This window comes from Pseudoliparis swirei, chromosome 15 (assembly GCF_029220125.1).
Source record: "Pseudoliparis swirei isolate HS2019 ecotype Mariana Trench chromosome 15, NWPU_hadal_v1, whole genome shotgun sequence".
Taxonomy (NCBI): domain Eukaryota; kingdom Metazoa; phylum Chordata; class Actinopteri; order Perciformes; family Liparidae; genus Pseudoliparis; species Pseudoliparis swirei.
In genome coordinates, this window is record NC_079402.1 from 957,494 (window position 1) to 983,853 (window position 26,360).

The 26,360-nt window shown below is 57.1% G+C and overlaps 1 protein-coding gene across 1 annotated transcript in view; it reads left to right on the forward strand.

Moving 5' to 3' along the window:
- Positions 1-13,465, forward strand: part of LOC130205631 (trichohyalin-like) — a 29,756-nt gene extending 16,291 nt beyond the window's left edge. The window contains exon 7 of the mRNA XM_056433116.1: positions 13,270-13,465. Within this exon, the coding sequence (XP_056289091.1) occupies positions 13,270-13,465 (196 nt within the window). The remainder of the gene's footprint in view (positions 1-13,269) is intronic.
- The last annotated feature ends 12,895 nt before the right edge of the window (positions 13,466-26,360 follow it).

Consider the following 26,360-nt stretch of genomic DNA (forward strand, 5'->3'; position numbering starts at 1 on the left):
AATGAAGATGAATGAAGATGAATGAAGATGAATGAAGATGAATGAAGATGAACGAAGATGAATGTAGATGAATGAAGATGAATGAAGATAAATGAAGATGAACGAAGATGAATGAAGATGAATGAAGATGAATGTAGATGAATGTAGATGAATGAAGATGAATGAAGATGAACGAAGATGAATGAAGATGAACGAAGATGAACGAAGATGAATGAAGATGAACGTAGATGAACGAAGATGAACGAAGATGAACGAAGATGAATGTAGATGAATGAAGATGAACGAAGATGAATGTAGATGAACGAAGATGAACGAAGATGAATGAAGCTGAATGAAGATGAATGAAGATGAATGAAGATGAACGAAGATGAATGAAGATGAATGAAGATGAACGAAGATGAACGAAGATGAACGAAGATGAACGAAGATGAACGAAGATGAACGAAGATGAACGAAGATGAACGAAGATGAATGAAGATGAATGTAGATGAATGAAGATGAATGAAGATGAACGAAGATGAATGAAGATGAATGAAGATGAACGAAGATGAATGAAGATGAATGAAGATGAATGAAGATGAATGAAGATGAATGAAGATGAACGAAGATGAATGTAGATGAATGAAGATGAACGAAGATGAACGAAGATGAACGAAGATGAATGAAGATGAATGAAGATGAATGTAGATGAACGAAGATGAATGAAGATGAATGAAGATGAACGAAGATGAACGAAGATGAATGAAGATGAATGAAGATGAACGAAGATGAACGAAGATGAAGAAGATGAATGAAGATGAATGAAGATGAACGAAGATGAATGAAGATGAACGAAGATGAATGAAGATGAATGAACCCCAAAAAACTCTTCTCTATCTTTTCCAACCTCCTTGATCCCCCCTGTCCCCCTCCTCCTTCCACCCTTTTGCCGAGCCACTTTGTCGACTACTTTACAAACAAGATAGACGACACGCTCCTCCTTTACAAATCCATCTTCTATCACCTCACCAACACTAACTTCTTCATCCCCTCTTCCTCTTTCACCCCTTGTCTCCCAATCAAGTTCTTAGCTTGGTGACCTCCGCCCGACCGACCACCTGCCCTTGACCCCGTCCCGTCTCCCATTCTCCAGGCTATTGCTCCTGACCTTCTGACCTTCCTCACCCATCTTATTAACAGCTCCCTCTCAACTGGCTGTTTCCTAACTCTCTGAAGGAGGCGAGAGTCAACCCTCTCCTGAAGAAACTCACGCCGACCCGTCTGAAGTCAGCAACTACAGACCGGTCTCTTCTTCCTTTTCTCTCCAAAACTCTGGAGCGAGCTATCTTGAGCCAAGTGTCCTCCTATCTCCACAGTAACAACCTTCTTGACCTCACCAGTCTGGATTCAAGGCCGGCCACTTTCGACAGAGACGGCCCTCCTTGCTGTCTCTGAGCAGCTTCACACTGCTAGAGCAGCCTCTCTCCTCTGTCCTTATCCTTCTCGACCTTTCTGCAGCATTTGACACCGTGAACCACCAGATCCTGATCTCTTCTCTTCAGGACCTGGGGATCTCAGGCACTGCACTCGCTCTTTTCTCTTCCTACCTTAAAGACCGCACCTACCGGGTAACTTGGAGAGGATCTGTGTCTGATCCTTGTCCTCTCACTACTGGGGTTCCTCAAGGCTCCGTCCTGGGTCCCTCCTCTTCTCTCTGTACACAAATTCTCTCGCTCTGTCGTTCGATCGCATCGCTTCTCCTACCTTAGCTATGCTCAAGACACCCAACTGTTCTTCTCATTACAGCCGTCCGAAACACGGGTGGCGGCACGAATCTCTGCCTGTCTGACTGACATCTCTCAGTGGATGTCTGCTCACCACCTGAAGATCAACCCTGACAAGACTGAGCTACTATTCCTTCCAGGGAAAGGCTCCCCACCCACGACCTGACTATCACCTTCAACAGCTCTGTGTTGGCCCTACCCGGACTGCCAGGAACCTCGGGTGACACTGACAGTCAACTCTCCCTGACGGCCAACATCGCTGCGACGGCGCTGCCTGTAGGTACATGCTGCACAACATCAGGAGAATACGTCTCTTCTTACTCAGAAGGCGCGCAGGTTCTGATCCAGGCTCTGGTCATTTCACGCCTCGACTACTGCAACTCCTCCTGGCTGGTCTACCTGCTAAGGCCATCCGACCCCTGCAGCTCATCCAGAATGCAGCAGCTCGACTGGTCTTCAGCCTCCCGAAATTCACCCACACCACTCCGCCTCCGCCTTCCACTGGTTACCGTGGCTGCTCGCATCCGCTTCAAAACACTGGTCCTGGCGTGCCGTGCTCAGACGGATCGGGCCCCGTCTACATCCGGGATATGGTCACACCGCACACCCCGCACGTCGCTCCGCTCGGCAACAGCCAATCGACTTGTGCCTCCTGCACCTCGAGCTAATCACTCAAATCCAGACTGTTTGCTGTCCTGGCTCCTCAGTGGTGGAACGAGCTCCCCACCGACATCAGGACAGCAGAAAGTCTCTACATCTTCCGTCGGAGACTGAAAACACACCTTTTCCGACTATATCTGGATTAAAACACAGATTAGCACTTCAGTGGCACTTAGATAGCACTTACTTATGGTACTTTTGTAGTTCGACTATGTTGAGGAAATGTTACTTCCTGTATTCTTGTTGTTCTTAGTTTGTACTCTAGGTTGAAATGCACTTATTGTAAGTCGCTTTGGATAAAAGCGTCTGCTAAATGACATGTAATGTAATGTAATGAAGATGAATGAAGATGAATGAAGATGAATGAAGATGAATGAAGATGAACGAAGATGAATGTAGATGAATGAAGATGAATGAAGATGAATGTAGATGAATGAAGATGAATGAAGATGAATGAAGATGAATGAAGATGAATGAAGATGTTCTCGGGGTCAAAGGTGGAGTAACCCCACGGCCAGCGGAGCCGTGTCAATGACTGCAGTTCTTGGAATGGCCACCGGAGGCCTGCTCCACGTGTGAGGCGTTCCCCATTGACCTCCATGTGGCAACGCCAGACTTTACTCTCCATGTTTAAGACGTGATGACAGAGCGTCACGGTGGAGCACTGTAAGAGCAACATGTAGAGATGTTACGGGTACAACGTGTTATTATAAATCTGTCATGTAATAAAGTTACACATGTTATGGATCTGAATACATCCAGGGAGATAAATGTTTAGCAATAAAATGTGTTTCAAGAACCAGAACATGTTGATGATGGACCATCAGTTAGCCTAGCTTAGCATAACGACTGGAAGCAAACAACATGAGACAACATGGGTGCTACTGGAGCCTCTAGAGTGCTAGTGGAGCCTCTAGGGTGCTAGTGAAGCCTCTAGAGTGCTAGTGGAGCCTCTAGGGTGCTAGTGAAGCCTCTAGGGTGCTAGTGGAGCCTCTAGAGTGCTAGTGGAGCCTCTAGAGTGCTAGTGGAGCCTCTAGGGTGCTAGTGAAGCCTCTAGGGTGCTACTGGAGCCTCTAGAGTGCTAGTGGAGCCTCTAGGGTGCTACTGGAGCCTCTGGGGTGCTAGTGAAGCCTCTAGAGTGCCAGTGGGCCTCAGGTGCTAGTGGAGCTCTGAGCCCAGAGTGCTAGTGGAGCCTCTGGGGTGCTAGTGGAGCCTCTGGAGTGCTAGTGAGCCTCTGGGGTGCCAGTGGCCTCTGGGTGCCAGTGAGCCTGGGGTGCTAGTGGAGCCTCTAGAGTGCCAGTGAGCCTCTGGGGTGCTAGTGGAGCCTCTGGGGTGCTGAGTGGAGCCTCTGGGGTGCTAGTGGACCCCCTGGGGTGCTAGTGGAGCCTCTAGAGTGCCAGTGAGCCTCAGGGTGCTACTGGAGCCTCCAGAGTGCCAGTGAGCCTCTGGGGTGCTAGTGGAGCCTCTGGGTGCCAGTGGAGCCCCAGAGTGCTAGTGGAGCCTCTGGGGTGCTAGTGAGCCTCTGGGGTGCTGCCAGTGGAGCCTCCAGGGTGCCAGTGGAGCCTCTGGGGTGCTAGTGAGCCTCTAGAGTGCTAGTGGAGCCTCCAGGGTGCTACTGAGCCTCTAGAGTGCTAGTGGAGCCTCTGGGTGCTAGTGGAGCCTCTAGGGTGCTAGTGGCCTCTAGGGTGCCAGTGGAGCCTCTGGGGTGCCAGTGGCCTCTGGGGTGCTAGTGAGCCTCTGGGTGCTACTGGAGCCTCCAGGGTGCCAGTGGAGCCTCTGGGGTGCTACTGGAGCCTCTGGGGTGCTACTGGAGCCTCCAGGGTGCTAGTGAGCCTCTAGAGTGCTAGTGGAGCCTCAGGTGCTACTGAGCCTCCAGGGTGCCAGTGGAGCCTCTGGGGTGCTAGTGGAGCCTCAGAGTGCCAGTGGAGCCTCTGGGGTGCTAGTGGAGCCTCTAGGGTGCTAGTGGCGCCTCTGGGGTGCCAGTGGAGCCTCCAGGTGCTAGTGGAGCCTCTGGGGTGCTAGTGGAGCCTCTGGAGTGCTAGTGGAGCCTCTGGGGTGCTAGTGAGCCCAGGGTGCCAGTGGCCTCTGGGGTGCTAGTGAGCCTCTGGGGTGCTACTGGAGCCTCTGGAGTGCCAGTGAGAGCCTCTGGGTGCTACTGGAGCCTCTAGAGTGCTAGTGGAGCCTCTAGGGTGCTACTGGAGCCTCTAGGGTGCTAGTGGAGCCTCCAGGGTGCTACTGGAGCCTCTAGGGTGCCAGTGAGCCTCTGGGTGCTACTGGAGCCTCTGGAGTGCTGAGTGGAGCCTCTGGGGTGCTACTGGAGCCTCTAGGGTGCTAGTGAGCCTCAGAGTGCCAGTGAGCCCTAGGTGCCTGGAGCCTCTAGGTGCTAGTGAAGCCTCCAGGTGCTACTGGTTCTGGAGTGCTAGTGGAGCCTCTAGGGTGCTAGTGAAGCCTCCAGAGTGCCAGTGGAGCCTCTAGAGTGCCAGTGGAGCCTCTGGGGTGCTAGTGGAGCCTCTAGAGTGCTAGTGGAGCCTCTAGAGTGCTAGTGGAGCCTCTATGGTGCTACTGGAGCCTCTAGGGTGCTACTGGAGCCTCTAGAGTGCTAGTGAGCCTCAGGTGCCACTGGAGCCCAGAGTGCCAGTGAGCCTCTAGGTGCTACTGGAGCCTCTGAGTGCTAGTGGAGCCTCTAGAGTGCTAGTGGAGCCTCCAGGGTGCCAGTGAGCCTCTGGGGTGCTACTGAGCCTCTGAGTGCCAGTGAGCCTCAGGGTGCTAGTGGAGCCTCTGGGGTGCTACTGGAGCCTCCAGAGTGCTAGTGGAGCCTGGGGTGCCACTGGAGCCTCCAGAGTGCCAGTGAGCCTCCAGGGTGCTACTGGAGCCTCTGGAGTGCCAGTGGGCCTCTAGGGTGCTACGGGAGCCTCAAGGGTGCCAGTGGAGCCTCTAGGGTGCTAGTGGAGCCTCTAGAGTGCCAGTGGAGCCTCAGGGTGCCAGTGGAGCCTCTGGAGTGCTAGTGGAGCCCCAGAGTGCTAGTGGAGCCTCTGGGGTGCCAGTGAGCCTCCAGAGTGCTAGTGGAGCCTCTGAGTGCCAGTGGAGCCTCTGGGGTGCTAGTGGAGCCTCTGGGGTGCTACTGGAGCCTCTAGAGTGCTAGTGGAGCCTCTAGGGTGCTACTGGAGCCTCTGGGGTGCTAGAGAAGCCTCTAGAGTGCTACTGGAGCCTCTAGAGTGCTAGTGGAGCCTCTGGGGTGCTAGTGGAGCCTCCAGAGTGCTAGTGGAGCCTCTAGGTGCTAGTGGAGCCTCTGGGGTGCCAGTGAGCCTCTAGAGTGCTAGTGGAGCCTCTAGGGTGCTAGTGAAGCCTCTAGGGTGCTACTGGAGCCTCTGGGGTGCCAGTGGAGCTCTGGGGTGCTTGGAGCCTCTGGGGTGCTACTGGAGCCTCAGAGTGCCAGTGGAGCCCAGGGTGCTACTGGAGCCTCTAGGGTACTAGTGGAGCCTCTGGGGTGCCAGTGAGCCCCAGGTGCTAGTGGAGCCTCTGGAGAGCTAGTTGAGCCTCTAGAGTGCTACTGGAGCCTCTAGGGTGCTAGTGGAGCCTCTAGAGTGCTACTGGAGCCTCTAGGGTGCTACTGGAGCCTCTAGGGTGCTAGTGGAGCCTCTAGAGTGCTAGTGGAGCCTCTAGGGTGCTACTGGAGCCTCTAGGGTGCTGGAGCCTCTGGGGTGCTACTGGAGCCTCTAGAGTGCTAGTGGAGCCTCTGGGGTGCTACTGAGCCTCTGGAGTGCCAGTGAGCCCAGAGTGCCAGTGGGAGCCCAGGGTGCTACTGGAGCCTCTAGAGTGCCAGTGGAGCCCCAGGGTGCTACTGAGCCTCTAGGTGCTAGTGGAGCCTCTGGGGTGCTACTGGAGCCTCTGGGGTGCTAGTGGAGCCTCTGGGTGCCACTGGAGCCTCTAGGTGCCAGTGAGCCTCCAGGGTGCTACTGGTGCCTCTAGAGTGCTAGTGAGCCCCAGGTGCTACTGGAGCCTCAGGGTGCTAGTGGAGCCTCTAGGGTGCTACTGGAGCCTCTAGAGTGCCAGTGAGCCTCCAGGGTGCTACTGGAGCCCCTGGAGTGCTAGTGGAGCCTCTGGGGTGCCTGTGCTACTGGAGCCTCTAGGTGCCAGTGGAGCCTCTGGGGTGCTAGTGAAGCCTCTAGAGTGCTACTGGAGCCTCTAGAGTGCTAGTGGAGGGTCTAGGGTGCTACTGGAGCCTCAGGGTGCTAGTGAGCCTCCAGGTGCTAGTGAGCCTCTGGGGTGCTGGTGAGCCTCTAGGGTGCTACTGGAGCCTCTAGAGTGCTAGTGGAGCCTCTAGGGTGCTAGTGGAGCCTCTAGGGTGCTAGTGGAGCCTCTAGGGTGCTACTGGAGCCTCTAGAGTGCTAGTGGAGCCTCTAGGGTGCTACTGGAGCCTCTAGAGTGCTAGTGGAGCCTCTGAGCCTCAGAGTGCCAGTGGAGCCTCTAGGGTGCTAGTGGAGCCTCTAGGGTGCTACTGGAGCCTCTAGAGTGCTAGTGGAGCCTCTAGGGTGCTACTGGAGCCTCTAGGGTGCTACTGGAGCCTCTAGAGTGCTACTGGAGCCTCTAGAGTGCTAGTGGAGCCTCTAGGGTGCTACTGGAGCCTCTAGAGTGCTAGTGGAGCCTCTAGGGTGCTACTGGAGCCTCTAGAGTGCTAGTGGAGCCTCTAGGGTGCTAGTGAAGCCTCTAGAGTGCTACTGGAGCCTCTAGAGTGCTAGTGGAGCCTCTAGGGTGCTACTGGAGCCTCTAGGGTGCTACTGGAGCCTCTAGAGTGCTAGTGGAGCCTCTAGGGTGCTACTGGAGCCTCTAGAGTGCTAGTGAAGCCTCTGGGGTGCCAGTGAGCCTCTGGGTGCTACTGGAGCCTCCAGAGTGCCAGTGAAGCCTCTAGGGTGCTACTGGAGCCTCTAGAGTGCTAGTGGAGCCTCTAGGGTGCTACTGGAGCCTCTAGAGTGCTAGTGGAGCCTCTAGGGTGCTACTGGAGCCTCTAGGGTGCTAGTGGAGCCTCTAGAGTGCTACTGGAGCCTCTAGGGTGCTAGTGAAGCCTCTAGGGTGCTACTGGAGCATCTAGAGTGCTAGTGGAGCCTCTAGGTGCTACTGGAGCCTCTAGAGTGCTAGTGGAGCCTCTGGGTGCCAGTGGAGCCTCTGGGTGCTGGTGACCAGAGTGCCAGTGAGCCTCCAGGTGCCAGTGGAGCCTCCAGGGTGCCACTGGAGCCTCTAGAGTGCCAGTGAGCCCCAGGTGCTGGAGCCTCTGGGTGCTAGTGAGCCTGGGAGTGCTACTGGAGCCTCCAGAGTGCCAGTGGAGCCTCCAGGGTGCCACTGGGCCTCTGGGTGCTACTGGAGCCTCTAGGTGCCAGTGAGCCTCCAGGTGCCACTGGAGCCTCCAGGGTGCCAGTGAGCCTCAGGGTGCCACTGAGCCTCCAGAGTGCCAGTGGAGCCTCCAGGTGCTACTGGAGCCTCTGGGGTGCTAGTGAGCCTCCAGAGTGCCAGTGGGCCTCTGGGTGCTACTGGAGCCTCTAGAGTGCCAGTGGAGCCTCCAGGGTGCCACTGAGCCTCTAGTGCCAGTGGAGCCTCCAGGTGCTGCCAGTGAGCCTCTGGGGTGCTACTGGAGCCTCCAGAGTGCCAGTGAGCCTCTGGGGTGCTACTGGAGCCTCCAGAGTGCCACTGGAGCCTCTGGGTGCCAGTGGCCTCCAGAGTGCCAGTGGAGCCCCAGAGTGCCAGTGGAGCCTCTAGGGTGCTAGTGGAGCCTCCAGGGTGCCACTGAGCCTCCAGAGTGCCAGTGGAGCCCAGGGTGCCACTGGAGCCTCTGGGGTGCTAGTGACGCCTCTAGAGTGCTAGTGGAGCCACTAGAGTGCTAGTGTGAGCCTCCAGGGTGCTACTGGAGCCTCTGGAGTGCCAGTGAGCCTCTGGGGTGCTAGTGGAGCCTCCAGGTGCCAGTGGAGCCTCTAGGGTGCCAGTGAGCCTCTGGGGTGCTACTGGAGCCCCTCTAGAGTGCCAGTGGAGCCTCTGGGGTGCTACTGGAGCCTCTGGAGTGCCAGTGGAGCCTCTGGGGTGCCACTGGAGCCTCAGAGTGCCAGTGAGCCTCTAGGGTGCCAGTGGAGCCTCTGGAGTGCTAGTGGAGCCTCTGGCCAGTGAGCCCCAGGGTGCTAGTGGAGCCTCTGGAGTGCCACTGGAGCCTCTAGTGCCAGTGGAGCCTCTGGGGTGCCACTGGAGCCTCTAGAGTGCCAGTGAGCCTCTGGTGCCACTGGAGCCCCAGAGTGCCAGTGGAGCCTCCAGGGTGCTACTGGAGCCTCCAGAGTGCCAGTGGAGCCCCAGGGTGCCACTGGAGCCTCTAGGTGCTAGTGGAGCCTCCAGAGTGCTAGTGGAGCCTCTAGAGTGCCAGTGAGCCTCTGGGGTGCTACTGGAGCCTCTGGGTGCCAGTGGAGCCTAGGGTGCTGGAGCCTCTGAGTGCTGGAGCCTCTAGGGTGCTAGTGGAGCCTCTAGGGTGCTAGTGAAGCCTCTAGGGTGCTACTGGAGCCTCTGGGGTGCTAGTGAAGCCTCTAGAGTGCTACTGGAGCCTCTAGAGTGCTAGTGGAGCCTCTAGGGTGCTACTGGAGCCTCTAGGGTGCTACTGGAGCCTCTAGAGTGCTAGTGGAGCCTCTAGAGTGCTACTGGAGCCTCTAGAGTGCTAGTGGAGCCTCTGGGGTGCCACTGAGCCCTGAGCCTCTGAGTGCTACTGGAGCCTCTGGGGTGCTAGTGGAGCCTCTGGGGTGCCACTGAGCCTCTAGGTGCTACTGGAGCCTCAGGGTGCTACTGGAGCCTCCAGGTGCCAGTGGAGCCTCTGGGGTGCCACTGGAGCCTCTGGAGTGCCAGTGGAGCCTCTGGGTGCCAGTGGAGCCTCTGGGTGCTACTGGAGCCTCCAGAGTGCCAGTGGAGCCTCAGGTGCCACTGAGCCTCTGGAGTGCCAGTGAGCCTCTAGGTGCTAGTGGAGCCTCTAGGGTGCTAGTGAGCCTCCAGGGTGCCACTGGAGCCTCTGGGGTGCTAGTGAGCCTCCAGGTGCTACTGGAGCCTCCAGAGTGCCAGTGGAGCCTCCAGGTGCCACTGAGCCTCTGGGTGCCAGTGGAGCCTCTAGGGTGCTGGAGCCTCTAGAGTGCTAGTGGAGCCTCTAGGGTGCCAGTGGAGCCTCTGGGGTGCCAGTGGAGCCTCCAGAGTGCTACTGGAGCCTCTAGAGTGCCAGTGGAGCCTCTAGGGTGCCACTGGAGCCCCAGTGGGTACAGTGGAGCCTCTGGGTGCTACTGGAGCCTCTGGGGTGCTAGTGGAGCCTCTGGGGTGCCAGTGGAGCCTCTGGGGTGCTAGTGGAGCCTCTAGAGTGCCAGTGGAGCCTCCAGGGTGCTACTGGAGCCTCTAGAGTGCTGGAGCCTCAGGTGCCAGTGGAGCCTCTAGAGTGCTAGTGAGCCTCAGGTGCCAGTGGAGCCTCAGGGTGCTACTGGAGCCTCCAGAGTGCCAGTGAGCCTCTGTGCCAGTGAGCCTCTGGGGTGCCACTGGAGCCTCTGGGGTGCCAGTGGAGCCCAGAGTGCCACTGGAGCCCCAGAGTGCTAGTGGAGCCTCTGAGTGCCACTGGAGCCTCTGGGGTGCTAGTGGAGCTCCCAGAGTGCCAGTGAGCCTCTAGGGTGCCACTGGGCCTCAGGGTGCCAGTGGAGCCTCAGGGTGCTACTGGAGCCTCTAGGTGCCAGTGAGCCTCAGGGTGCTACTGGAGCCCCCAGAGTGCCAGTGGAGCCTCTGGGGTGCCAGTGAGCCTCTAGGGTGCCAGTGGAGCCCAGGTGCCAGTGGAGCCCAGGGTTACTGGAGCCTCAGAGTGCCAGTGGAGCCTCTGGGTGCTACTGGAGCCTCCAGGTGCCAGTGAGCCCCAGGGTGCTACTGGGCCTCTGGAGTGCCAGTGAGCCTCTAGAGTGCTAGTGGAGCCTCTGGAGTGCTAGTGGAGCCTCTAGGGTGCCACTGGAGCCTCTAGAGTGCCAGTGGAGCCTCTAGGGTGCCACTGGGCCTCTAGGGTGCTAGTGGAGCCTCCAGAGTGCCACTGGAGCCCCAGAGTGCTAGTGGAGCCTCTAGGTGCTACTGGAGCCTCAGGGTGCCAGTGGAGCCTCAGGGTGCTACTGGAGCCTCCAGAGTGCCAGTGAGCCCCAGAGTGCCACTGGAGCCTCCAGAGTGCCAGTGAGCCTCTGGGTGCTAGTGGAGCCTCTGGGGTGCTAGTGGAGCCCCAGAGTGGAGCCACTGGAGCTAGTGCCAGTGAGCCTCTGGGGTGCTACTGGAGCCTCCAGAGTGCCAGTGGAGCCCAGGTGCCACTGGAGCCCCAGTGCCAGTGAGCCTCCAGGGTGCTACTGGAGCCTCAGGGTGCTGAGCCTCAGGGTGCTAGTGGAGCCTCTGGGGTGCCAGTGGAGCCTCTGGGGTGCTACTGGAGCCTCTAGGGTGCTAGTGAGCCTCCAGAGTGCCACTGAGCCCAGGGTGCCACTGGTGCAGTGAGCCTCTAGAGTGCTAGTGGAGCCTCTGGGGTGCTACTGGAGCCTCCAGGGTGCTAGTGAGCCTCCAGAGTGCTGTGGAGCCTCTAGAGTGCCACTGGAGCCTCTAGGGTGCCACTGGAGCCTCTAGGGTGCTACTGGAGCCTCTGAGTGCCAGGGTGCTACTGGAGCCTCAGGGTGCTAGTGGAGCCTCAGGTGCTACTGGAGCCCCAGAGTGCCAGTGGAGCCTCTGGGTGCTACTGAGCCCCAGGGTGCTAGTGGAGCCCAGGTGCCAGTGGAGCCTCCAGGGTGCTACTGAGCCTCTGGGTGCTAGTGAGCCTCAGAGTGCTACTGGAGCCTCAGAGTGCCAGTGGAGCCTCTAGGGTGCTACTGGAGCCTCAGAGTGCCAGTGAGCCTCAGGTGCTAGTGGAGCCTCTAGGTGCCACTGGAGCCTCCAGAGTGCTACTGGAGCCTCAGAGTGCCAGTGAGCCTCAGAGTGCCACTGGAGCCCCAGGTGCTAGTGAGCCTCTGGGGTGCCACTGGCCCCAGGGTGCCAGTGAGCCTCCAGGGTGCTACTGGAGCCTCCAGAGTGCTAGTGAGCCTCCAGGGTGCTACTGGAGCCTCCAGAGCCAGTGGAGCCTCTAGGGTGCCACTGAGCCCAGAGTGCCACTGAGCCCCAGGGTGCTAGTGGCCTCCAGAGTGCCACTGGAGCCCCAGGGTGCCAGTGAGCCCAGGGTGCCACTGGAGCCTCCAGGGTGCCACTGAGCCCCAGAGTGCCACTGGAGCCCCAGGTGCCAGTGAGCCCCAGGGTGCCACTGGAGCCCAGGGTGCCAGTGGAGCCTCTGGAGCCAGTGAGCCTCCAGGGTGCCAGTGGAGCCTCCCAGGCGCCAGGCTCCCAGGTGCCAGTGAGCCCCAGAGGTGCCAGTGAGCCTCCAGGGTGCCACTGGAGCCCCAGGCGCCAGTGAGCCCCAGGGTGCCAGTGGAGCCCCAGGGTGCCAGTGAGCCTCCAGAGTGCCAGTGAGCCTCTGGGGTGCCAGTGAGCCTCCAGGGTGCTACTGGAGCCCCAGAGTGCCAGTGAGCCCCAGGTGCCACTGGAGCCCCAGAGTGCCAGTGAGCCCCAGGTGCCATGGAGCCTCCAGAGTGCCAGTGAGCCTCCAGGGTGCCAGTGGAGCCCCAGAGTGCCAGTGAGCCTCCAGGGTGCCAGTGAAGCCTCAGAGTGCCAGTGGAGCCCCAGGGTGCCAGTGAGCCTCCAGAGTGCCAGTGGAGCCTCTAGGGTGCCAGTGGAGCCCCAGGGTGCCACTGGAGCCCCAGGGTGCCACTGGAGCCTCAGGGTGCCACTGGAGCCTCTGGGGTGCTAGTGAAGCCTCCAGAGTGCTACTGGAGCCTCCAGAGTGCCAGTGAGCCCCAGGGTGCTACTGGAGCCCCAGAGTGCCAGTGGAGCCCAGGGTGCCACTGGAGCCCCAGAGTGCCAGTGAGAGCCCCAGGGTGCCAGTGGAGCCCCAGAGTGCCACTGGAGCCCCAGAGTGCCACTGGAGCCCCAGAGTGCCAGTGAGCCCAGGGTGCCACTGGAGCCTCCAGAGTGCCAGTGAGCCCTCCCAGGGTGCCACTGAGCCCTCCAGAGTGCCAGTGGAGCCTCCAGGGTGCCAGTGAAGCCTCCAGAGGCCACAGGTGCCACTGGAGCCCCAGAGTGCCAGTGAGCCTCTAGGGTGCCACTGGAGCCTCTAGAGTGCCAGTGGAGCCTCCAGGGTGCCACTGGAGCCTCCAGGGTGCTACCGAGCCCCAGGTGCCAGTGAGCCCCAGGAGTGCCACTGGAGCCCCAGGAGTGCCAGTGAGCCCAGGGTGCCAGTGGAGCCTCCAGGGTGCCACTGAGCCCCAGAGTGCCAGTGGAGCCTCAGGGTGCCACTGAGCCTCAGGTGCCAGTGAGCCCCAGAGTGCCAGTGAGCCCAGGGTGCCAGGAGCCTCAGGGTGCCAGTGGAGCCCCAGAGTGCCAGTGAGCCCCAGAGTGCCACTGGAGCCCCAGAGTGCCAGTGGAGCCTCCAGGGTGCCACTGAGCCTCCAGAGTGCCACTGAGCCCCAGCGCCAGTGGAGCCCCAGGGTGCTAGTGGAGCCTCAGAGTGCCACTGAGCCCCAGAGTGCCAGTGGAGCCTCCAGGGTGCCCTCTGAGTGCTGTGAGCCTCTGAGTGCTACTGGAGCCCCAGGGTGCCAGTGAGCCCAGGGTGCCACTGGAGCCCCAGGGTGCCAGTGGAGCCTCTGGGGTGCTAGTGGAGCCTCCAGAGTGCCAGTGGAGCCTCCAGGGTGCCTCTAGAGACTGGAGCCCCAGGTGCCAGTGGAGCCTCCAGGTGCCACTGGAGCCCCAGAGTGCCAGTGGAGCCCCAGGTGCCAGTGAGCCTCAGGGCGCCACTGGAGCCCCAGAGCGCCAGTGAGCCCCAGGGCGCCACTGGAGCCTCAGAGTGCCAGTGGAGCCCCAGGTGCCAGTGGCCTCCAGAGTGCCACTGGAGCCCCAGAGTGCCAGTGAGCCTCCAGGGTGCCAGTGAGCCCCCAGAGTGCCACTGAGCCCTAGAGTGCCAGTGGAGCCCAGGGTGCCACTGAGCCCCAGGGTGCCAGTGAGCCCCAGGGTGCCACTGGAGCCCAGGGTGCCAGTAGCTCTAGAGTGCCACTGGAGCCCCAGGGTGCCAGTGGAGCCTCCAGGGTGCTACTGGAGCCCCAGAGTTTCTCATCTTCGCCGCAGCGCTCATGACGAAGAAACGTGGAGAGGCCTGGTGGACTCCTCCTCACCTCCCAGCTGAGATCACACAGCCCAGAGTGGAAGGGAGGCCTGGTGAGTCCCAAAGGAGGAGGAGACCAGAGGAGGAGGAGAGGAGGAGGAGGAGAGGGGAGGATAAGAGGAGGAGGAAGATGTTTAAAAATGAGGAGGACAAAGAAGAAGATGAGAAGAGAATGATGTCGAAGTACAGGATGAGGAAGAAATTAATATGGGGAGGAGGAAGAGGAAGAGAGGAGGAGGAAGAGAGGATGAAGATGTTTGCAAAATGTGAGCACAAAGAAGAAAGGGATGTAGTAGTACAGGTGAAGGAGGATAAAGATATCACAAGAAGGATGAAGAGGTAATAGAGTGAGAAGAAGAGGAGGAAGAGGAGGATGAAGCTGACAACAAGCAGAACGAAGAGGATAAAGTCTATAAGGACAACGATGAGGAAAGGGAGGAAGATGGGGAGGAGGAGCAATAAAGAAGAAGACAAGAAAGAGGGATGTGGCAGTACAGGTGAAGGAGGATAACGAAATCAACAAGGATGAGGAGGAAGAGGAGGAAGAGGAGGAAGAGGAAGTCATCGTTATGAACAAAGAGGAGATAAAGTACACAAGGAGGAGGACAAAGATGTGGTCAATGACGAGAAATGGGAGGAAGATGAGGAAAGGAGGAGGACAAAGTAGAAGAACCATAAAGGAGGAGATGGAGGAGGAGGAGTTGGTATAAAGGAGAAGAACACCAATCAAATGCAAAAGGTATGATGATGAGGACAGAAATAGAGGAGGAAAGAGACCAAATAAGTAAAGAAGGATGATAACAATATAAAACAAATATGATGAGGAGGGTGGAGATGAAGAGGAGGAGGAGGAGAGGAGGACAAAACAGGAACGATAAGGAGACGCAGGAAGAAGAGAGTGATATAAAAGACAAAAAGAAAAATGGATGAAGTAGATAAAAGGAGGAGGAAAAGATGAAGAGGAGGAAGAGGAGGAGGAGGAAAAGAAGGTGAATGAAGAGGGAAGATAGACAAAGTTGAAGTGAAAGAAAGGAGGATGAGAAGGAGGACGAGGGAAGGAGGAAGACGTTGTCACAGTGGTGAAAAGGAAGATGAGGAAGAGGAGAATAGTGTAGATGAAAAGGAGGAAGATGACAAGAGGTCAAGGAGGAGGAGGATGAAGATGAGGAGAGGAGGAGGATGAAGCAGACAAAGATAAGGAAAGACAATAAAGAGCTGATGAGGATGAGGGAGTATAAGAAGAAGACACTAAGGGAGGAAGAAGTGCCGTGGAAGGTGAAGATTACTGGAGAGGAAGAGGATGGTGTAGAGTGTTAGGGAGGAGGAAGGAGGAGGATGCAGATAAAGACTAGGGAAAGAAGTGCATATTAAAGAAGTAGATGAGGATGAAAGAGAAGATGAGGAGAGGAAGATGATGAAGATAGACAAGGAGGAAGAGGAGGAGGATAAGACGAGGAGGAGGAGATGGATAAAGAGACGTGCTAAAGCAGAGGACACGTCGCTTAAGAAAGAGGAGGAGGAGGAAGAGGAGCGAGACAGTGAGGAAAGCGCCCGACCTGACGTCCCCGCCTCCACCTGCAGTTCACAAAGCTGAACCTCCTTCCTGGCGAGTCCTGGATGGTGGCGGTGGCTCACAGGAGGAGAAGACACTGCTTAAGAGGGAGGAAGAGGAGCAGAGGAGGGGGGAGGAGGAAGGCGTGGAGGAGTCGTGGAGGATCGCCGCTGGAGGAAGCCCGACTTAAGACGAGGGTGTAAGCCCACCCCGAGCACCGTAGCCAGAGATGTACCAGGATGAAGATGGAGGGAGACGAGAGGATGAGGAGGGAGTGGAGCTCAGTTGGAGGATGGCCACGGCGGAGGAGGAAAGAGGAGGAGGAGGAGGAGGAGGGAGGAGGGAGGAGGAGGAGGAGGAGAGCTGGAACTGAATTGAACTGGAGTGGCTGAGCCTGGGTCTGGACAGCGCTTTCGTAGCATTCTTCCACCGGCCACCAGAGGGCGGTGGAGAGCAGCCCTCGTTGGGAGAGAAATGACTCCTCATCCATCTGAACGTCACCACAGCGTGACGGTGGGCGGGAGTCAACGGTCACTGGCTTGTAAATTATTTACGAATTGACTCAATGTACGAAATGTTTGTCGTGACACACCAGGATCCTGTGTTCCACTTCCGTGTTCCACGTGAGGATGATGATTCTGGTTGGTCGGGAGGAACGTGGTTTATACTTGACCGTGGTTTCATCTGTCACTGCCTCCCAAGGCTTTGAACTCTGACTCAGTTTCAGTCACAAACAGGAAGTGGGTTTGAGCTTTTGAGCCTAGTAAATAGTTCAGAGACTTTTGTAACTTTGTTGTCTTGAACTTTGAACTTTCTCCATTGTTAGAAGATGAATGAAGCTGAATGAAGATGAATGAAGATGAATGAAGCTGAATGAAGATGAATGAAGATGAATGAAGAATGAAGATGAACGAAGATGAATGAAGATGAATGAAGATGAATGAAGATGAACGTAAGATGAATGAAGAGAATGAAGATGAATGAAGATGAACCAAGATGAACGAAGCTGAATGAAGATGAATGAAGATGAATGTAGATGAATGAAGATGAATGAAGATGAATGAAGAAGACAAAGAAATTGTAGATGAATGAAGATGAATGAAGATGAACGAAGATGAACGAAGATGAATGAAGATGAAGGGTTGAATGAAGATGAATGAAGGAACGAAGATGAACGGATGAATGAAGATGAATGAAGATGAACAAAGATGAACAAGATGAATGAAGATGAACGGTTGAATGAAGATGAATGATGAATGAAGATGAATGAAGATGAACGGCGATGAACCTAAGATGGAGATGAAACGAAGATGAACCAAGATGAATGAAGCTGAATGAAGATGAATGAAGATGAATGATGAATGAAGATGAATGAAGATGAACGAAGATGAATGGGATGAAAATGAAGATGAATGAAGATAAATGAAGATGAAATCAAGATGAACCGAAGATGGTCGAAGATGAATGTAGATGAATGTGATGAATGAAGATGACGAAGATGAACTAAGACAATGAAGATGAAACGAAGATGAACGAAGATGAATGAAGATGAACGATGAACGAAGATGAATGAAGATGAAACGAAGATGAATGTAGATGAATGAAGATGAATGAAGATGAATGTAGATGAACGAAGATGAATGAAGATGAATGAAGCTGAATGAAGATGAATGAAGATGAACGGCGATGGAACGGCGATGAATGAAGATGAATGAAGATGAACTTAAGACAACGGATGAACGAAGATGAACGAAGACACGTAAGATGAACGGCGATGAACGAAGATGAACGAAGATGAACGAAGATGAATGTAGATGAACAAGATGAATGAAGATGAAACGAAGATGACGTAAGATTAATCGGCGATGAACGGCGATGAACGAAGATGAAACGAAGATGAAACAAGATGAACGGCATGAATGAAGAAACGAAGATGAATGTAGATGAATGAAGATGAACGAAGATGAACGGCAAGATGAACGAAGATGAATGAAGATGAATGTAGATGAAATGTAGATGAACGAAGATGAATGAAGATGAATGAAGATGAACGAAGACAGAACGAAGATGAATGAAGATGAAATGAAGATGAACGAAGATGAACGAAGATGAAGAAGATGAATGAAGATGAACAGAAGGAACGAAGATGAATGAAGAGAACGAAGATGAATGAAGATGAATGGAACCCAAAAAACTCTTTCTCTATCTTTCCAACCCTTGATCCCCCTGCCCCTCCTCCTTCCACCCTTTGTCGGTTTCACTTGTCGAATTACTTTACAAACAAGATAGACGTATGTACGCCCTCCTTTACAACCATCTTCTATCACCTCACCAACACTAACTTCTTCATCCCTCCTTTCCTCTTCACCCCTTGTCTCCAATCAGTTCTTAGCTTGGTGACCTCCGCCTGACCGACCACCTGCGCCTTGACCCCGCCCCTGCCTCCCACACTCTCCAGGCTATTGCTCCTGACCTTCACCTTCCTCACCCATCTTATTAACAGCTCCTCTCAACTGGCTGTTTCTAACTGAAGGAGGCGAGTCAACCTCTGAAGAAACTCATCAATCTGGCCTGAAGTCAGCAACCACAGACCGTCTCTCTTCCTTTTCTCTCCAAACTCTGGAGCGAAAGTATCTTGGACAAGTGTCCTCCCATCTCCACAGTAACCTTCTGACCTCACTAGTCTGGATTCACACGCCACTCGACAGACGGCCTTGCTGTCTCTGAGCAGCTTCACACTGCTAGAGCAGCCCTCTCTCCTGTCCTTATCCTTTTCTCGACCTTTCTGCAGCATTGGCACTTAGAACACCAGATCCTGATCTCTCTTCAGGACCTGGGATCTTGTGTACTGCACTCGCTCTTTCTCTTCCTACCTTAAGACCCAGACCACTGGTAACTTGAGAGGATCTGTGTCTGATCCTTTGTCCTCTCACTACTGGGGTTCTCAAGGCTCCGGGCCCCTGGGTCCCTCCTCTCTCTGTACATACCCTTCGGTTTGGCTATTCGTTTCGTGATGGCTCCTACCATAGCTATGCTGATGACACCTAACTGATCTTCTCGCTTCAATCATTCAAACACGGGTGGCGGCACGAATTCTGCCTGTCTGACTGACATCTCAGTGGATGTCTGCTCACCACCTGAAGATCAACCCTGACAAGACTGAGCTATCATTCTTCCAGGAAAGGTTCCCCCACCCACCCACCTGACTATCACCTTCCGAATAGCTCTGTGTTGGCCCCCACCGGACTGCCAGGGAACCTCGGGTGGCACCATAGTCAACCTCCCGACGCACAACATCGCCGCGACGACGCTGCCCTGCAGGGCAATATGCCGCACAACATCAGGAGAATACGCCCTCTTCTTACTCAGAAGGCGCAGGTTCTGATCCAGGCCTGCAATACTTCACTGACTACTGCAACTCCTCCTGGCTGGTCTACTCGCTAAGGCCATCCGACCCTGCAGCTCATCCAGAATGCAGCAGCCTGACTGGTCTTCAGCCTGAAATTACCCACACCACCGCCCTCCGCCTTCCACTGGTTACCGGTGGCTGTCAGATCCGCTTCAAAACACTGGTTCCGGCGTACCGTGCTCAGACGGACTGGCCCCGCTTGGCATCCGGGATATGGCTACACCGACACCTCGGCACGCTCATCTGGGCTGGCAACAGCCAATCGACTTGTGCTCCTGCACCTCGAGCTAATCACTGAATCCAGATTGTTTGCTGTCCTGGCTCCTCAGTGGTGAACGAGCTCCCCCACCACATCAGGACAGCAGAAAGTTCTACATCTTCCGGGCTGTGGAGACTGAAACACCTTTCCGACTATATCTGGATTAAAACACAGATTAGCACTCAGTGGCACTTAGATAGCACTTACTTATGTACTTTTGTGTCTGGATTCATGAGGGAAATGCTATTTCCTGTATTCTTAAGTTTGTTCTTAGTTTGTACTAGGTTGAAATGCACTTAATAAAGTCGCCGGATAAAAGCGCTCACAAATGACATGTAATGTAATGTAAATGAAGATGAAATGAAGATGAAATGAAGATGAAATGAAGATGAATAAGATGAACGAAGATGAATGTAGATGAATGAAGATGAATGAAGACAGTCGTAGATGAAATGAAGATGAATGAAGATGAATGAAGATGAATGGAAGATGAATGAAGATGTTCTCGGGTCAGCGGTGGAGTAACTCGCCAGCGGAGCCGTGTCACGACTGGGTAGTTCTTGAATGGCCAATTTCGAGGCCTGTTCTGACGCGGTGAGTATGCCTCATTGACCTATGTGGCAACGCCAGACTTTACTCTCCATGTTTAAGACGCGATGAGAGCGTCACGGTGAGTACCAAGAGCAACATGAGATGTTACGGAAGCAACGTGGTTATTATAAATCTGCTATGTAATAAAGTTACGTTATGGATCTGAATATATCAGGAGATAAATGTTTAGCAATAAATGTGTTTGAAGAACCGAACATGTTGATGATGGACCATCAGTTAGCCTAGCTTAGCATAACGAATGGAAGCAAACAATATGAGACCTCTATGGTGCTACTGGAGCCTCTAGGGTGCTAGTGGAGCCGAAAAGCAGCGGTTTGAGGAGATGCTAGTGGGCCTCTCTAGAGTGCTAGTGGAGCCTCTGGGGTGCTACTGGAGCCTCTGAGTGCTACTGGGCCTCTGGGGTGCCAGTGGAGCCTCAGGGTGCTACTGGAGCCTCTGGAGTGCCAGTGAGCCTCTAGGGTGCTAGCTCCCAGGGTGCTACTGGAGCCTCTAGAGTGCTAGTGCTACTGAGCCTCTAGAGTGCTAGTGGAGCCTCTAGGGTGCTACTGGAGCCTCTAGAGTGCTAGTGGAGCCCCACTCTGGGGTGCTAGTGGAGCTCCTGGGTGCCAGTGAGCCCTAGAGTGCTACTAGAGCCTCTAGGGTGCTAGTGAAGCCTCTAGAGTGCTAGTGGAGCCTCTAGGGTGCTAGTGAAGCCTCTAGGGTGCTACTGGAGCCTCTAGAGTGCTAGTGGAGCCTCTAGAGTGCTAGTGGAGCCTCTAGGGTGCTAGTGAAGCCTCTAGGGTGCTACTGGAGCCTCTAGAGTGCTAGTGGAGCCTCTAGGGTGCTACTGGAGCCTCTAGGGTGCTACTGGAGCCTCTAGGGTGCTACTGGAGCCTCTAGAGTGCTAGTGGAGCCTCTAGGGTGCTACTGGAGCCTCTAGGGTGCTAGTGGAGCCTCATGGGAATTGCTAGTGGAGCCGCTAGGGTGCGAGTGAGGCCTCTAGGGTGCTAGTGGAGCCTCTAGAGTGCGAGTGGAGCCTCTAGGGTGCTAGTGAGCCTCCAGGTGCCAGTGGAGCCTCTGGGGTGCTAGTGAGCCTCTAGGGTGCCAGTGGAGCCTCTGGGGTGCTACTGGAGCCTCTGGGGGTGCTAGTGAGCCTCTAGAGTGCCACTGGAGCCTCTGAGAGTGCTGAGTGAGCCTCTGGGGTGCTAGTGATGCCTCTAGAGTGCTAGTGAGCCTCTGGGGTGCTAGTGAGCCCCTGGGGTGCTGGAGCCTCTGGGTGCTAGTGGAGCCTCTAGGGTGCCACTGGAGCCTCTGGGTGCTAGTGAGCCTCTGGAGTGCCACTGAGCCTCTAGAGTGCCAGTGGAGCCTCTAGAGTGCTAGTGGAGCCTCTAGAGTGCTAGTGGAGCCTCTAGGGTGCTACTGGAGCCTCTAGGGTGCTAGTGAAGCCTCTAGAGTGCTACTGGAGCCTCTAGAGTGCTAGTGGAGCCTCTAGGGTGCTACTGGAGCCTCTAGGGTGCTACTGGAGCCTCTAGAGTGCTGGAGGGTGCCACTGGAGCCTCCAGGGTGCTACTGGGCCTCTAGAGTGCTGAGCCTAGAGTGCCAGTGAGCCCAGGTGCTACTGGAGCCTCTAGGGTGCTACTGGAGCCTCTAGAGTGCTAGTGGAGCCTCTAGGGTGCTACTGGAGCCTCTAGGGTGCTAGTGGAGCCTCTAGGGTGCTACTGGAGCCTCTAGGGTGCTAGTGAAGCCTCTAGGGTGCTACTGGAGCATCTAGAGTGCTAGTGAGCCTCTGGGGTGCTACTGGAGCCTCTAGGGTGCCACTGAGCCTCTAGGGTGCCCAGAGGCCTCTGGGAGTGCTACTGGAGCCCCAGGTGCCAGTGTGGAGCCTCCAGGGTGCTACTGGAGCCTCTAGAGTGCCAGTGGAGCCTCCTGGGGTGCCACTGGAGCCTCTGGGGTGCTGGTGAGCCTCTAGGTGCTAGTGGAGCCCCAGGTGCTACTGGAGCCTCTGGGGTGCTACTGGAGCCTCCAGAGTGCTACTGGAGCCTCAGGTGCCAGTGAGCCCCAGGTGCTGGTGCCTCCAGAGAGTGCAGGAGTGCTACTGGAGCCTCTGAGTGCCAGTGGAGCCTCAAGGTGCTACTGGAGCCTCTAGGGTGCTAGTGACCTCTGGGGTGCCAGTGAGCCTCTAGGTGCCTGTGAGCCTCTGGGGTGCTAGTGGAGCCTCTAGGGTGCCACTGGAGCCTCCAGAGTGCTGGTGGAGCCTCAGGGTGCTACTGAGCCTCCAGGGTGCTAGTGGAGCCTCCAGAGTGCCACTGGAGCCTCTGGAGTGCCAGGGTGCTACTGGAGCCTCTGGGGTGCTAGTGGGCCTCTAGAGTGCCACTGGAGCCTCTGGGTGCTAGTGGAGCCTCAGGGTGCTACTGGAGCCTCTGGGTGCCAGTGGAGCCTCTGAGAGTGCTACTGGAGCCTCTGGGGTGCTAGTGGAGCCTCCAGGGTGCTACTGAGCCTCCAGAGTGCCAGTGGAGCCTCTAGGGTGCTAGTGGAGCCTCTAGAGTGCCAGTGGAGCCTCCAGGTGCCAGTGAGCCTCTGGGGTGCTACTGGAGCCTCTAGAGTGCCAGTGGAGCCTCCAGGGTGCTGGTGAGCCTCTAGAGTGCCAGTGGAGCCTCCAGGGTGCTAGTGGAGCCTCCAGAGTGCTAGTGGTGCTGATGAGCCTCAGGTGCTACTGGAGCCTCTGGGGTGCTAGTGAGCCCCAGGTGCTAGTGGAGCCTCTGGGGTGCTAGTGAAGCCTCTGAGTGCCACTGGAGCCTCTAGGGTGCCAGTGGAGCCTCTAGGGTGCTAGTGTAGCCTCTAGTGTGCTAGTGGTGCCTCTAGGTGCTACTGGAGCCTCCAGAGTGCCAGTGGAGCCTCTAGGGTGCTAGTGGAGCCTCTAGGGTGCTACTGGAGCCTCTAGAGTGCTAGTGGAGCCTCTAGGGTGCTACTGGAGCCTCTAGAGTGCTAGTGGAGCCTCTAGAGTGCTAGTGGAGCCTCTAGGGTGCTAGTGAAGCCTCTAGAGTGCTAGTGGAGCCTCTGGGTTACTGTGCTACTGGAGCCTCAGGAGTGCTGAGTGGAGCCTCCAGGGTGCTACTGGAGCCTCTAGAGTGCCAGTGAGCCTCCCTAGGGTGCTAGTGGGCCTCTGGGGTGCCACTGGAGCCTCCAGAGTGCCAGTGGAGCCCAGGGTGCCACTGGAGCCTCAGAGTGCCAGTGAGCCCAGGGTGCCACTGGAGCCCAGGGTGCTAGTGGAGCCTCTGGGGTGCCAGTGAGCCCCAGAGTGCCAGTGAGCCTCTAGGTGCTACTGGAGCCTCCAGAGTGCCACTGGAGCCTCCAGGGTGCCAGTGAGCCTCTGGGGTGCTAGTGGAGCCTCAGGGTGCTACTGAGCTCCAGAGTGCCACTGGAGCCCTGGAGTGCTAGTGGAGCCTCTGGTGCCAGTGGAGCCTCTAGGTGCTAGTGGAGCCTCAGAGTGCTACTGGAGCCTCAGGGGTGCTAGTGGAGCCTCTGGGAGTGCTAGTGGAGCCTCTAGAGTGCTGGTGGAGCCTCAGGTGCCAGTGAGCTCCCAGGTGCTACTGAGCCCCAGGTGCCAGTGGAGCCTCTGGGGTGCTAGTGGAGCCTCTAGGGTGCCACTGGAGCCCCAGAGTGCCAGTGGAGCCTCAGGTGCTAGTGGAGCCCCAGGTGCCAGTGAGCCTCTGGTGCTACTGGAACCAGAGTGCCAGTGAGCCTCCAGGGTGCCAGTGAGCCTCTGGGGTGCTGGAGCCTCTAGAGTGCCAGTGGAGCCTCAGGTGCGCCAGAAGCCTCTAGAGTGCTAGTGGAGCCTCTAGGGTGCTAGTGGAGCCTCTAGAGTGCTAGTGGAGCCTCTAGGGTGCTAGTGAAGCCTCTAGAGTGCTAGTGGAGCCTCTAGAGTGCTAGTGGAGCCTCTAGGGTGCTAGTGAAGCCTCTAGGGTGCTACTGGAGCCTCTAGAGTGCTAGTGGAGCCTCTAGGGTGCTACTGGAGCCTCTGGGGTGCTAGTGAAGCCTCTAGAGTGCTACTGGAGCCTCTAGAGTGCTAGTGGAGCCTCTAGGGTGCTACTGGAGCCTCTAGAGTGCTAGTGGAGCCTCTAGGGTGCTACTGGAGCCTCTAGAGTGCTAGTGGAGCCTCTAGGGTGCTAGTGAAGCCTCTAGAGTGCTAGTGGAGCCTCTAGGGTGCTAGTGAAGCCTCTAGGGTGCTACTGGAGCCTAGGTGCCACTGGCCCCAGGTGCCAGTGGAGCCTCTGAGGGTGCCAGTGAGCCTCTAGAGTGCCAGTGGAGCCTCTAGGGTGCTAGTGAGCCTCTGGGGGTGCTACTGGAGCCTCCAGAGTGCCAGTGGAGCCTCTAGGGTGCTACTGGAGCCTCCAGAGTGCCAGTGGAGCCTCTGGTGCCACTGGAGCCTCTAGAGTGCTAGTGGAGCCTCTGGGTGCCACTGGAGCCTCTGGGTGCCAGTGAGCCTCTAGAGTGCTACTGGAGCCTCTAGGGTGCCAGTGAGCCTCTGGGGTGCTACTGGAGCCTCTAGGGTGCCAGTGGAGCCCCAGAGTGCTACTGGAGCCTCTGGGGTGCTAGTGGAGCCTCCAGAGTGCCACTGGAGCCTCTAGAGTGCTAGTGAGCCCAGGTGCTACTGAGCCCCAGAGTGCCAGTGGAGCCTCTAGAGTGCTACTGGAGCCCCAGAGTGCCAGTGGAGCCTCCAGAGTGCTGGAGCCTCTGGGGTGCTACTGGAGCCTCTGGGTGCCAGTGGAGCCCCAGAGTGCCAGTGGAGCCTCCAGGGTGCTACTGGAGCCTCTGGGTGCTACTGGAGCCTCAGAGTGCCAGTGAGCCTCAGGGTGCTACTGGAGCCTCTGGAGTGCCAGTGGAGCCTCAGGGTGCCACTGGAGCCTCCAGAGTGCCAGTGGAGCCTCCAGGTGCCACTGAGCCTCCAGAGTGCCAGTGGCCCAGAGGCAGTGAGCCTCCAGAGTGCCAGTGGAGCCCCAGGGTGCCACTGGAGCCTCCAGGGTGCTAGTGGAGCCTCTAGGGTGCCAGTGAGCCTCCAGGTGCCACTGGAGCCTCTAGGGTAGCTGCCAGGAGCCTCTGGGTGCTACTGGAGCCTCCAGGGTGCCAGTGGAGCCTGGGGTGCTACTGGAGCCTCCAGAGTGCCAGTGGAGCCTCTGGGGGCCAGTGCTCCAGGTGCCAGTGGAGCCCCAGAGTGCTAGTGGAGCCTCTGGGGTGCCAGTGAGCCTCCAGGGTGCCACTGGAGCCCCAGAGTGCCAGTGAGCCCCAGGTGCCAGTGGAGCCTCTGGGGTGCCAGTGGAGCCTCTGGGGTGCCACTGGAGCCTCCAGAGTGCCAGTGAGCCTCCAGGGTGCTACTGGAGCCTCCAGAGTGCCAGTGAGCCTCAGGGTGCCAGTGGAGCCTCTAGGTGCTAGTGGAGCCTCAGAGTGCTAGTGAGCCTCAGGGTGCTACTGGAGCCAGAGCGCCAGTGGAGCCTCCAGGGTGCTACTGGAGCCTCAGGGTGCCAGTGGAGCCTCCAGAGTGCCACTGAGCCCCAGAGTGCCAGTGGAGCCAGGGTGCTACTGGAGCCTCCCAGAGTGCTGGTGGGCCAGTGAGCCCCAGGGTGCTACTGAGCCCCAGAGTGCCAGGAGCCTCAGAGTGCCAGTGGAGCCTCTGGGGTGCTACTGAGCCTCTAGAGTGCGAGCCTCCAGAGTGCCAGTGGAGCCTCAGGTGCTACTGGAGCCTCTAGAGTGCCAGTGGAGCCCCAGGGTGCTACTGGAGCCTCAGAGTGCCAGTGGAGCCTCCAGAGTGCCACTGGAGCCTCTAGAGTGCCACTGAGCCCAGGTGCTAGTGGAGCCTCTAGGTGCTACTGGAGCCCCAGGGTGCCAGTGGAGCCTCAGAGTGCTACTGGAGCCCCAGAGTGCCAGTGAGCCTCCAGGTGCTACTGGAGCCTCTGGGGTGCCAGTGAGCCTCCAGAGTGCCACTGGAGCCTCTGGGGTGCCAGTGGAGCCTCCAGGGTGCCACTGGAGCCTCCAGGGTGCCACTGAGCCTCTGGGGTGCTAGTGAAGCCTCCAGAGTGCCACTGGAGCCTCCAGAGTGCCAGTGGAGCCTCCAGGTGCCACTGGAGCCTCCAGAGTGCCAGTGGAGCCTCTGGAGTGCCAGTGAGCCTCCAGGTGCCACTGGAGCCTCTAGAGTGCCAGTGGAGCCCCAGGGTGCCACTGGAGCCCCCAGGTGCCAGTGGAGCCTCTAGGGTGCTACTGGAGCCTCAGAGTGCCACTGGAGCCTCTGAGTGCCAGTGAGCCTCTGGGTGCTACTGGAGCCTCCAGAGTGCCAGTGGAGCCTCTAGGTGCCAGTGAGCCCCAGAGTGCCAGTGAGCCTCCAGGGTGCCAGTGGAGCCTCTGGGGTGCTGGTGAAGCCTCCAGGGTGCCACTGAGCCTCCAGAGTGCCAGTGAGCCCCAGGGTGCCACTGGAGCCCCAGAGTGCCAGTGAGCCTCCAGGTGCCACTGGAGCCTCTGGGGTGCCAGTGAGCCCTGGAGTGCTGGAGCCTCCAGAGTGCCAGTGAGCCTCCAGGGTGCCAGTGGAGCCTCAGGGTGCTACTGGAGCCTCCAGAGTGCCAGTGAGCCTCTAGGGTGCCAGTGAAGCCTCCAGGGTGCTACTGGAGCCTCAGAGTGCCAGTGGAGCCTCAGGGTGCTACTGAGCCTCCAGGGTGCCAGTGGAGCCTCTAGAGTGCTAGTGGAGCCTCCAGAGTGCCAGTGGAGCCCAGAGTGCCAGTGAGCCTCTAGGGTGCTACTGGAGCCTCTAGAGTGCCAGTGAGCCTCAGGTGCTACTGGAGCCTCTAGAGTGCCAGTGGAGCCTCTGGGTGCCAGTGGGCCTCAGA